General features: G+C 37.1%; 1 protein-coding gene across 1 annotated transcript in view; it reads right to left on the reverse strand.

Annotated features, from left to right (window-relative positions):
* Positions 1–242: 242 nt before the first annotated feature.
* Positions 243–12,845, reverse strand: part of CABCOCO1 (ciliary associated calcium binding coiled-coil 1) — a 94,070-nt gene continuing 81,467 nt past the window's right edge. Inside the window, exons 6-8 of the mRNA XM_072995167.2 lie at positions 6,074–6,196; positions 5,561–5,695; positions 243–558 (exon numbers count right to left, since the gene is read on the reverse strand). Of these exons, the coding sequence (XP_072851268.2) occupies positions 484–558; positions 5,561–5,695; positions 6,074–6,196 (333 nt within the window). The 3' untranslated portion in view covers positions 243–483. The remainder of the gene's footprint in view (positions 559–5,560; positions 5,696–6,073; positions 6,197–12,845) is intronic.

Genomic DNA, 12,845 nt, shown 5'->3' on the forward strand with positions numbered 1-12,845 from the left:
GTTTATGACCCCTGCCCAAAGATTAAAAAAAAAGTGGTTGTAAGATTCTGCAAGGTTGCTGTCTGAAGCTGAGATGATTAAGTTTCAGAAGCAATGCAGCAGAATAAAGTTTATTGCTGCTAACAAGTTAGAATCTTTATATCCACACATACTCTGCTTGTCTTTCGCCAACACAATAGTTGGGGTGGTGGTAACAAAAATCTAAAGATGCTTATATTTAACAAGGAAACAAAACCAAGCGATTGTTTTAATGGAAAATTAAGTTTTAATGCTTTTTCTTCACTATCTTGTTTTGATATAATGCTTATAATATATGTATGTACATGACAACTAAATAGAAAGATGCCATATTAGGGACTTCAGAACAACGCTTTTTATCTCATGATGAGACATCAGCTCAGTTATGTTGAATCTGATAAATAAAATGCACATAAATAATCTGCATACAGCACCATCATCATTCTGCTTGCACATGTTTTTTTTTCAGACCTTCTTCAGCTTCTCTATTCTTGCAGAATAGGTCTCTTCCTGCATTTGTAGCTTTTCATTTATCTCAGACTGTAACGACAAATTATTTAAGAAAAAAGGAAAATGATATTTATGTGTTTAAATCAATGGTCACAACTAATTGTCAAACAATCAGAGCATAATGTATTCTCAAAGGCTTTCACGCTGGGATCTGATGGTGGTTGTATGTTTTTCGGGCTGTTTGGCCATGTTGTGAAGGTTGTTCTTCCTAATGTTTCGCCAGTCTCTGTGGCCAGCATCTTCAGAGGACAGGAGTCAGAACTCTGTTCACCAGAGCACATACGAGTTCGGACCCCTGTCCTCTGAAGATGCTGGCCAGAAACTGGCGAAACATTAGAAAGAACAACCTTCAGAACACGGTCAAACAGCCTGAAAAACCTACAACAACCAATTAGAGCTTAAATCTAACTATCTGCACCACTACAGTACCTGTGTCAACAGTATAACTTGATTGGGAGCCACCAAAGACAGTAAAAAGCCTCAAGATTTTGCGATAACATTTCAACATTTAGATTTTATTAGTCACTCTGATAAATACATGTTCCAGGTGATTAACGGTATTCTTCTGGGATCTAGAACAATCTTGTTGGAAGAGGGTTTTTTTTGATGCTTTATAAATTCTCTCTCTCTCTCCCTCTCTCTCTTTGGTAAAATATGTACGTTACGCATAAAAATGACAAAAATGTAGAATGGTACCTTAAAACCATGTTGAATACGTCTAATAACATTCATAAATATACAAAATGATATTCATCTCCACTTTTCAATTTATCAAATGTTCGGACAGAAATAGCTGGACAGACATACACACGGTTTAATTTTTAAGGTAAATCATTCATGAGTCGAATGCAAAAGAGTTATTGACAAGGTATAGATCATATCATTCCTGGCTGATGTTGGCCTGGTTCCCATTCTGCTAGCAGCCCCACTTTTTGACCTCTAGCGAGGTGCAAGCCTTTCAGTAAGGTGAGCAAACAGTCAGGAGCTCAGATGAACATGGATACCCTCACTTTGCTACCAGCTACCTCTTCCAAAAAGAAATGGATACAAGAAGCTGCTATGCAATGCCTCACTAACTTTGATATAGCTATGGGAGACCTTATCTTGCAAATTCCTTCCTCTTTGGTAGATGCTGTGATGCCCCAGCTTGTTCTTATTGAGTAACACTTCGTCTTATTACTGTACCATTATCATAAACAGAAAATAGTATGGTAGCTACTATTCTCCCTGCTTTGTGTTCTCAGCTGAATTTATCCAATAAATACTAACTAACTTTGTATTCTCGAAGACTTTCATGGCCAGGTCTGATGGTGGCTGTGGGTTTTTTGGGCTCTTTGGACGTATTCTAATTTACTTTGTTCCAGATTTTACTTTTACACACACACACACACACACACACACACACACACACACACACACACACACACACACACACACACACACACACACACACACACACACACACACACACACACAAGCTATCTGAAAGAACTGTCACATACATATATTTCAGAATTAGTTCACTACATATAGCTTGTCTGTTTCGACTACCTCTCGATTGTCAAATGAATAGCATAAGCAGGGATCTCAGAATGTGGAAGACTGATTCTCTTGTGGCATTTACCAGGGTGGCAACAACTATGGTATCTTCTGGCAGGCATTCCACATTTCTGCAACTTTGTTGCATGAAGAACTGTACAAACACTGGATCAAATTCCATGAATATCAGCAGCCTTGGAATTTATGTAACCTTTTCAGTATGTAGATATTTGTATACAGGGAAAGAAGACCGCTTGGAATGACATAAACAGCCTGAGAGGGCTGAATGCAGCAATAACAGATTTTACAGAGTATTTTCTGCCACGTCTGAGCCATTTTAGATACATCGTACAGATTCTACACAAAGAATCAAGTCCAAATTCTCAGCTGATTCCACAACTATAACACACTCTGGCCATAGGAGGAGAATTTAATACAATCCCCAGGAAACGACAGACAAGTTCCAGGAGACAGGTTTATCAGATAGCTCACAACACACAGATGTACAGATGGATGACAGCATGGCTCACAAGCTAGAGCTAGAAGTCCAAGGTGCCATGGAAACTCATTTGGGTGTGACAATGGTAAAACTGCTCTTTGAGTAAAGTAAACAATCTTTATACATTTTTTACTATTTACACTAATAATTTGCAGCTGGGTAATACTGTACATTATTATACTTTACACTTTGAAGAGTGATACCGGCATGTTAACTACTCCTATACCAACATCCAGTTATGAGAAGCTTAGGTATGCAAAGCTGAAGTAAATATGTTTGTTAGAGTTATATGATAAGTAACTTTATTCCCCTTGTGTTCCCAAAGCATTGTGTAGCTTACACATCCTTTATCCACTCTGAATCATGGGAACATTGGAGTTGCTTTAGCTACACAAAATGGAAGACAGACAGCTGCTCTAAACACTGGGCACAACAATGATGATGTTCATGAAGTCTTAAGAAAGTGTATCCCTCAAACCATGGAAGTTAACTAGTAGGTATGGTGTCAGCCCTGCTATTAGCCAGAGCAAGGCTGTGCCTCCCCTAACCACTGAGCTAGTTCACTGTCCTTATAAAAGACAGAGGTTGCTACTCTAGCGTAACGGTTGAAGGAAGACACAACTGTCTGTCTGGTGGGCTTTTGTAAAATAGAAGGGAAGGGGGCTATCTTGTATTTCATTGCAGGTAGCAATTTGTCTTGGTCATGCTGTGGGAAGACATAATTTTATGAAGGGATTGGAAGAAAGTTAACTTCATGTTGAAGTCCATCTTTCAGGGTTAATCCTCCTGAGGCTATTGAAAACATACCAAGAGCAATAAAGTCAATCTGATGCAATGCCATGGCTTTTTATTAAAATTATGCATTATCAAGTCACTTTGGACTTATGGTGACCCTGGCAGGTTTTTCAAGGTATGTGAAATATTTAAGGAGTAGTTTTACCATTGCCACATCCAAGAAAGTATCCATGACAAAGCTGGGTTTTGAACTCAACTTTCCTGAGTCCTAGTCACTTATCCACTAGAGAGCATTAAAATTCAATTAAGAGTAAAAACAAAAGAAAACTCAAAGTCTATTTATAACTCACCAGTAGAGCAACTGTATGCACATACCTAAGAAGTCCCATAAGCTTTCACAAGTGAAAATGCTCAATAGCCTAATTCCTCATTATGGTGTAAACAATCTCTGTTGCAGCACACAATACTGTAGATAATTTGCCTATGCTGAATTCTTAACCTCCAAAAGTAATGCCATTTGGGTTACACTGATATAAAATCACAATAGGATTTTAGCCTATGTAATTCTTCTGTAGTTATTATTTTTGCCTTCTTAATGTTCAGCTGTAATCCTGCTTCTGAACTTTCTTCTTTAACCCTCTTCAATAGTTTTTTTAATTGCTTTCTTCTGCTAGTTATATGGTGCCATATACATATCTTATATTATTGCTGTTTCCCCCCTATATTATTAGTGTTTCTTCCTTAAATCCAATTATATTAAAATAAAATAAATTTTATAACACATAATTATTTTTCTCAATTCCAGTGTGAAATATATTGATTGTTTTTATACCTTTTGGTAAAATATTTGGGTTTAATTCATTGTCTCCAGGCAGAACTATATTTCTGTTGCACATTTATGGGACAGGATGAAAAATATGAGAGGTTAGCTTGGGTGCCCCTTAACTGCTCTGTAATATATATGCAACTACAACTGCAAGAAAGATATTGATGATATTGATACCAATATCATCACTGATAGTAAACCTCAGTGATAATATTGGTATCAAACAAATTTCTTGGAAAGTCTTTGAAGTTACCAGGTATTACAAATATTTGCTAATACAAGTTTTGTGTACCACACATCCTCCCGTGATTCTTAAGAAATGCTAAAGAAGCGCTGGCTAAGTGCTGTTAACTCTACTGAAAATATTGCCACAGGCCAAGTTCACCACAAGCCACTGTTTCTTATCACCTTTGGAGAATTCTTTGCCACCACAGTCTCACTCACTGCCAGTCCATTTCCTCTCTGGGATTGCAAAAAAAACAGGGGTTTCTGAACTGTCAAACATTTTGCAGGTCAGGATACGTAGTTGACAGGATGTGTTAAGTTTTGTGGGTCAATTCTGCAATTTATCGTTCTCAAATCTTTACTGCTCAGTGTTTTCCCTGTTGTTCTCCTATGTTCTGTTGTAGCATTAGGCTATCCAGAATGGAAAAGCAAACACACTATTGTTGCTTATTAGAACTCCTGTGCCTTTAATTAAATGTTTACTGTCTGCAGGTCCTGTTTGCTTCAATGCTTCCTAATTGCTACAGATGGCATTTAGCACAAAAGAGACAATTTACATGCGTTTCTTGGAAAACCTCTTTTAATTGCACAAACACAATGTCAGTCTCTGTTCCCTTCATTTTTTATAATGAAAAAGGTCAATTTACTATAAAAAGAAAGAAAATGCAAGCAAACTAGTCATTAGAGCTCCCCCTTTAGGAGGCCTGAAGTGAGGCAATTTAGACAAGCTTTTCCATTATGAGGCTGTTCTTCATTAATCCTCAGAGATTATCAACAAGAAACAAGGAAACAATCAGGACCTGTTAAGCATGAAACATTTGATTAATGCTATGCAGGATATCTGCTGAATGGAGTAACTTGTGATAGATGCTATATCAAGATCATGACCAAAGGGAAGTGGAAGATTAAGTACTGTGTAGGATCTGCATTTTAATACAGCTTCCTGCTTCTTAAGAAAATAAAATAATGTCTCATAATGTTAAGGACATGTTTCAGAATGCATTTTTTTACATAACTTTGGATGGTAACACTGAAGGGAATGCCTTAAGGAAGACTGTGAATAGGATACACTGAGAAGTGCATCTTCTTGCATTGCACAGCATGCAAGATAAATAGTGATTTGCAGTTCTTCACTGAATTCCACTAGCATAACAGGCTGAGTGTTCAACTTGAATTATAACTAGTCCATAGACTTGTAGTAAGAATACCTGAATGTTGCTGATCATTTCACTGGTGATTTCACCTAGCACTGATTGAACATCATCGATGGTGTAACCCACCAAAGGATCTTTCACAGGTTCGGCTTCCACCTCCTCTTCTGGATGAATACCTCCATCTATTTCCTAACAAAGTATTAAGGGAATTACACATTAAAACTTCCTGTCTGGACACAATATAGAAAACTAACAGTGTTCTAACGTGTCTGAAAGAGTTAACCTTTAAAGTGCCTGTCTGACAAATAGAAGGAAGGTTGTTTGAAAGAGTGAGTGGATGAACTGGAACTGGTGAGTGTTTTGCCACTTCTTGATAAAGCAATGTCAGCAAATATTCATCCTAGAACTGAAGTCGGTGTATTCTGCATTCAAGCAGCAGTTTTTTTCCACAGAGGACAACCCTTTTGCTGTGTTTTTGGAGGGTGGGATGGGGGGGGGAGAGAAGAGGAATTAACGATACATAATTTCCTTGACCATTATAGTTTTAATAAGAAAAATCTTCTGTACCTGGGCTGCATCCTCTTTCCCTGGAACCAATGCAATAAATCTAGAGTAAATATCGTAAGGCAGACCCTCTTCCAAGGGTGCAGGGAAAGGGAGATCTGCAGGCTTGACAAGTTCTACAACATTCTGTTCAAAGACAAAGAAAGAAGAAAGCAACTTATGTAACAAAGATGTTATTAATGGTTTTCTCCAGAAAGGAAATAACATGGACTGGCTGTCAACAATCAACATTTTTGTGGTCCCCAATTTTATCCTTTACTGTTTTAATTTCTGACTTTGTGAATCATCCTGGGGTGGCTTGGCCTCAAAAGGCAAAATGGAACTTTAAAAATAATTTAATTAATAAAATGCTTGCACATGATCCCATTTTTGGATGCCAAGCAATGTTACACTCCAGCTCAGGACCATAGTCTGAAGAGATCATGGTTTGCCACAGAACTGCGCTACAGAAGTCATTGTTAGAAGTGGGTCAAATCCCCTAAGAAAAGCTTTAACATGTCTCTCCTTTACCAAGTGGTTGTTCAGCATTTCTTTAACTGCAGGAGCCATTGTTGTATGTTCTCCAGCTTCTCATGTTTTGCTGGCTTAGAGATTAAGTGCCTGAGCTTCTGCAGTTTTCCAAAGATATTGCCACTGTATGTTGATGATTTTGACATATCATTTGGGAGCAGGATTCTGTTGTTATGTAAAGTTTTAAAATTATTCAACCTTTAAAATTAAGTTTTTTAAAAAATGTACAAACATATGTCTGCCTGATGACATATCTGTGTCATGTGATTTTGAACTCTTCATTTCTCTGCATCAGTTATGCCTTTGCCCTACTTTGAATACCCATTCAAATAGCCAATTACAATTAGAGTCCAGCAGAACTAGTCCCTTTTGTTAATCATATGAGCCCTAACATTTGGCCAACAGCTTTTTTTTTTAAATAGTTGCAAAGTGGAATTAAAATGAAGTATTTTGTTTAGGAAAAGAGGTTTATGATCTGATCTAGGCTGTAAAACCAGAATGTAGTGATCTAAAAAGAGCTATTTGACTCAGTCCTTCCTATATTTTGCATTCTTAACAAGGCCAGGGAAAATTCAGAATGAATGAATTGTGAAGAGAGCCCAGAGCCAAATGTATTTAAATGAATCCTTCTGATGCAATATTTTCCCTTAAAAGTACAATTAAGGCTTTGTATTTCCTTTAAACAAAACCTCATGTATACTATTACCAATGATTATGCAGTGAAATCCATTTAAAAATAGAGAAGACAAGGTCAGCAGTATAATCCTGTTTTTAAAGTTACAATTTTTCCAAGATAAATTTACTGCTTTCTTATGTATATGAATGGATTTCAGGCAATTTGCTCATGCAGGGAATTAAGGCCACAAATAAAAATAAATTAAAACAAGTCTGTACTTAATTTCCTCCCTTTGTTTATGAATCTCTTTCTCTCTCTCTCTCTCTCTCTCTCTCTCACACACACACACACACACACACACACAGAGAGAGAGAGAGAGAGATACCCACATCCACACAGAAAACAATATTTGCCTAAGGTTGTTTGCTTCCCTTTGCAAGGTGTTATGTCTGAACCATAAAAAAAATTAAATGAGAGTAAGGACAAATTGTTATCAGATGATTATGCAAATCTTGTTCTTCTAACAACTTGGCATTTTGCTTATTAGCAACACATGGCCAGATACAGCTGCTGCAATGCTAGGCAGCCTTGAACCATGATTTCATCAGCTATTATATTCAACTCATAGTGCAGTGTACATAGATATTAGTCTAATTTGGTCCTAGTTTGCATAGATAAAGAATCGGGCATCTATGTTCAGCTACACCTCTTGTTTACTCACTCTGGTTATATTTGGGGTCACTGCTTGCATGGTAATCTGAATTCTATCCACCTCTTTATAGCCAGGACAATGAACCTTTTTCAGTTATCACAAGTTTCCCAATCTTTTTCTCATTCCTTTTCTATCAGAGGTTGGATGTCTTTGTGCGTATTATACCACACACAGCCCTTCTAAACAATAATATATCATTGCATCCAAACCAGTCTCTACGGTTGTACTCATTTTTGCACTTCTTTCCCTGTTTGGGATGATCATTGTAACATTATAACATTTCTCATTGAGTCACCAAAGCATTCTAGCTTTTTGCATTTTATGAACTGTATTATTTCTCAGTCTGTAATAATTCACCTTAGTATTTCTTTATCTCTGAACTCAAGGAATTCTTAGCATATTGCGATAAATCTTCATTTAAAATAGCTGGAGGTCTGAGAGGGTTTTTAAAATGGATTGTTGTGCTCTGATGTTTTAAATGCATTTTAATATTGATTTTATTAATGTTTTTAATATAACACTTATTTAATTCTTTAAAATATTTGTATACCTACTGTTTTTAGCTTTTAAATATTATCTTTTAATGATGTAAGTTTTAGAATTGGCCTGTTTTAAAACTGACAAATCCATGCCATGCAATAGAACTGAGAATACATACATTGCACATACCCAAAGCTACAGCTTGGTTGCATACACCACTTTTCACCTTAAAGAAGGTCACTTCTATTCTGACTTTTAAATGGTTATGATTTCACAGTTGTTCAACCAAACTGATCAGAGAGCAGAAACTCTGAAACCCATTGAAAAACAATGTTCAGCAGGCCAAGGCGAAGAGGCATTCCCCAAACCAGCAAAATCAGGGAGCTGGACAGGGGACATACTGTATTTGTCTTCAGTGTGGAAGGGATTGTCAGTCTCTAATTGGGCTTCTCAGCCACACTAGACACTGTGTTAGTGCGTAAACACACACAAAAGTTTCAGCAGAGTAACTTCAAGGTCCTGGTGACAAAATGACTCACACAGACATGATCAGCGTCTTCTACCACCAGACATATATTTGCAGGATATTTACAGATATACAGAGCGACAGCATGACACCATGAATTCACCAGAAGAGCAGGAATACATCTTCTCTGCACAGTCCACATATATACACTTATGCCTCTGGCTGTGTCCAATCAGCACAGATGTTGCATCATCTTTGAGCCAGCCCTCCTGAGTCACAGTGACTAAGCATTTTGACACACCTGAACATCATGGCTCCTCATTAGTACATTTGTTCTGCTCAGGCCTGTAAATTTTATACACTGACACGCTGTTCCAAGTCCACCATACAGAGCATGTTACTATAGTCTCTCGAGACTGAGGATGCCTAATCTAAATCTAAATCTAAAGTTTGGGGATGATCCTGTATAAAAATAACGTGGGTCCATGAGGAGCTGTGCCTCACATGTATTTTTACCATTGCAACGCTATACACCAAAGGATCCTTGATTTATGTGTTGTAGTCTGTGGGTAAAAATGGAACCTATGATTTGACAGTGGTTTGGGGCAGATTCCACATAAAAATCATTCAGATCCATGCCTTGGATCAGTGTTTTCGTATCACTGCAAAACCATGCACTGAAGGACCCATGATTTCTGTGGTGTAGCATGTGAATACAAATGGTACCTATGATTTGTCAGTGGTTTGGGGCAAATCTCACGTAAAAATCATGTGATTCCCAGAGGATCCATACCTGGATTCATGTTTTTGCCCCACTGCAAAGACGGCTCTTTGCTCCTTACTTCGAGTACACATGTCACCTATTTGTTGCCTCCAACCCTGCATTTCAGACATTCCCATTTGCCTCCTGTATGCTTTGCTAAATCGCTCACTAAGTGGTGGGAGTTGCAAATGACAGGGGTGTTCTCATATGCCAAAATGATTCAAGAGGTGTTTTCACAGAGCAAATCAATCTCACAAGGGAGAAACAACCTTCTTGCTGCTCAGTAAAATGCCTTGTTTTCCAGCCAAAAAAATATGCTTCCCATGGGGAAAAAAATCTGAGCTTCCATGTGCATTGTGAAGTTACCTTAAAAAACAAAACAATTTAAAACATGTTAAACCCGATTCAAATATGTCCCCCCACCAATGTAACCATTCCTTAACAGGACTTGTGAAACAAAAAGGCTCACAAATCACAATGCTGATGCTCCACTCCCAACCTTGCTCTAAAGGGCATGATGGAGTCAACATTGGCATGCTAGACAGCTATGAGCAAGGCGAAGGGGCTGAGGAGACAGTTGGCCAATGCATGTATTTGCGCCCATCATACCATTTGGAGCAACAAACACACATTTACAGTATGTTTCACAACCAAAGAAGTTGTTACACAGTCCTCAACCAAAGAGTGTAGGATATATAGTCTACCTTGCCTACAATCACTCTCTACTGCTATCTACCTGACAAACTAGCTCTGGAACTTGGAGAAACTTCAGAAGGAACTTTCAAAGTAGTATGAAGAACTTCTATTAGGTGGAGGAAAACTGAAACACTTGTGCTTGCACAGACCCTTATGTTTGCCTAAAGGGAGCTGTCAAGATTGGAGCCCCACAAAGTTACTATAAGCCCTCAAATATACTTTTCATCCTCCTATTTAAAATAAAATGGGGAAGTGCTACAGTAGAGCCACTTTTGCTCATGTATCTGTCATCTGCAGTCTCTAAATGACATACAAAAAACTGGCTTCTCTTAAAGCATACAAGAACAAAATAAGCAATAAGAAATATTCTGAAGTATGCAGAGAAATGGATTGCTAAAAGTTATAATACATGAATTATGCAATGTGATGTTTTCTTTAAAATTAATATTGTTCAATCTACCTATGTAAAATTCCACTTTCCCCAGATACTGCACTATTTTAATTCACTTAAAACATATTGTACTATTTATCTATATAAAAAAACTACTGTTCCTGAGATATAAAAGGAGACTTAACCGGTGGAAATATATTGTTGTAGTAAAACAGGTAACATCATATAAATAACTCCATAAGTTATAAGCAACAGCAAAGAATGCCTGCATTCAAAATATTACAGAGATGAAAAACAGCTATTTATTTACATGGTTACAAGGAACACAGGAAATTATTTCAGTATTTTTATGTGCAGAACAGAAGAAAGCTTACTTACTAGCTCTTGGAATAACTGTGAGGAGTGTATTTACTAATATGCTTTCAGAAAATGGAATCTTATGTCTTACTTTATTGATGATTTAACCACTTTGATCATTCAACCACCACTAGAACTACAATTAAAACATAAATACAAATGGAAATATGACACCTGCAGAGTGTTAGCTTAACAAACAAAATGCCAGCAAATTAAAAAGTACAAATTATGCACACGCTCACAAAATACTGGATTAAAAACAAAGTACAAACAAATTAAAATGCACACAGAATTTTTAAAATTCCTTTCAATTAATCATGCATTGTTTTAAAAATTGGAATCAGTGTATCTTAATGCCAGCTTAATTCTTCTTGGATATGAGAAAGTATTAAGATATGTTTATTTCCCAAAAGTTCACCCTCTATGCAAAGGACTCATGTTTTAATTTAAACTGTGCTTTAATATTGGAACTTCTTTAGTCTTCTAATTTATTATTTTTTAATTGAGCTTTATTATGGGTCACTGTGAGTTCCATTTTGGGAGAAAAATCAGATATAAAACCAATCATATCGATAAAATGGTTGAATAGCAGGGATATGAGGGCAGTATAGGTATAAGCTAGTCCTCTCAGCTCTAACAGACTATGCATAACAGACTATGTCCGTATCTTTCATGATAGACATTTTTCCTGGCTGCTATTACTTGAACTGGCTCATTGCACACACTGAGTTAACTGCTTTCCAGGTTCAAGACATTATGCACTGAGCTGAAAGGAATATGGGGGACAGGGTGAGTGGGAAAGTGATGTTACCATGGAGTAGTTGTCAGCTCACAGATATATCAGTTACTGTATGTAGTCCTTCAAAACATAGCAAAACACTAGGCTGACAGCAGCAAGAGAAACTCCAACAGCAGGTTGGGTAGTAACTTGTTATGATTGGTGCTGGTAAATGTTTGACATATAGGTAGGTTAACCCTGAATCTTGGGAAATTATTGGCAGGTTAGGGGCAGCTCTTTGTTTGAGTTGTTGGGAGAGAAAACTGAACCATAATCTCCAGGGGAAGAGTTTGAAACCTGCATTTTGAACACTTTTAAGAAACAGACCTGACACAGGAAACTGCCAAGACTTTTTGGATGTTCGTGTGTATTTTCTTTTGCATAGCCCACAAAATATTAGTGCACAGTCTGATGAAGACTAGTTTAGGTTGAAAGCTAACTATTTTAAAAAATTATTATTTTTTAGTGGTCCAGTAAGGGCTTCACCCGCTCTTGCTTTTATACTTTATAAGGATCATATGCCTTTGTTTTTTCTAGGAAAAAATCTGAAAACTTCCAGCACTCAACATTTCAACAGCAGAAAACACATATCAACATTTAATAATTTTAAAGCAATTACACCTTTGTCTCTGGGTCAGTCTTTCCTTCCTGCCTGTCTGCCTTTGTCATACCTACAAAGTTCTTAACTATGTGAAGCACACATGTAACAGGCATATTCAAACAAGTTCATGTCTAAGAAGTGATACAAACAGGCTTCTAAACTGAATCACTTAGCCTACTTATGGAATGATTTTGCCAAGCTCACTCAATATGTTCATCTTTAGCTGCACATTTCAGTTTTGGTGAATAAAAAGAGCACACAGACACGTCTGTGCTTGTTCAATGGATGAGTAAAGTGCTGTGACTAATAGGTTACAAAGGAGTTGTTTATGTAATATTAAAATCTGCTCTTGTTCTGTAGACAGAAAGCATGTTACTCTCTGAACTGAACTGAATCTTTAATTCA

The sequence above is a fragment of the Pogona vitticeps genome, chromosome 3 (assembly GCF_051106095.1).
Source record: "Pogona vitticeps strain Pit_001003342236 chromosome 3, PviZW2.1, whole genome shotgun sequence".
In the NCBI taxonomy this organism is placed as follows: Eukaryota; Metazoa; Chordata; class Lepidosauria; order Squamata; family Agamidae; genus Pogona; species Pogona vitticeps.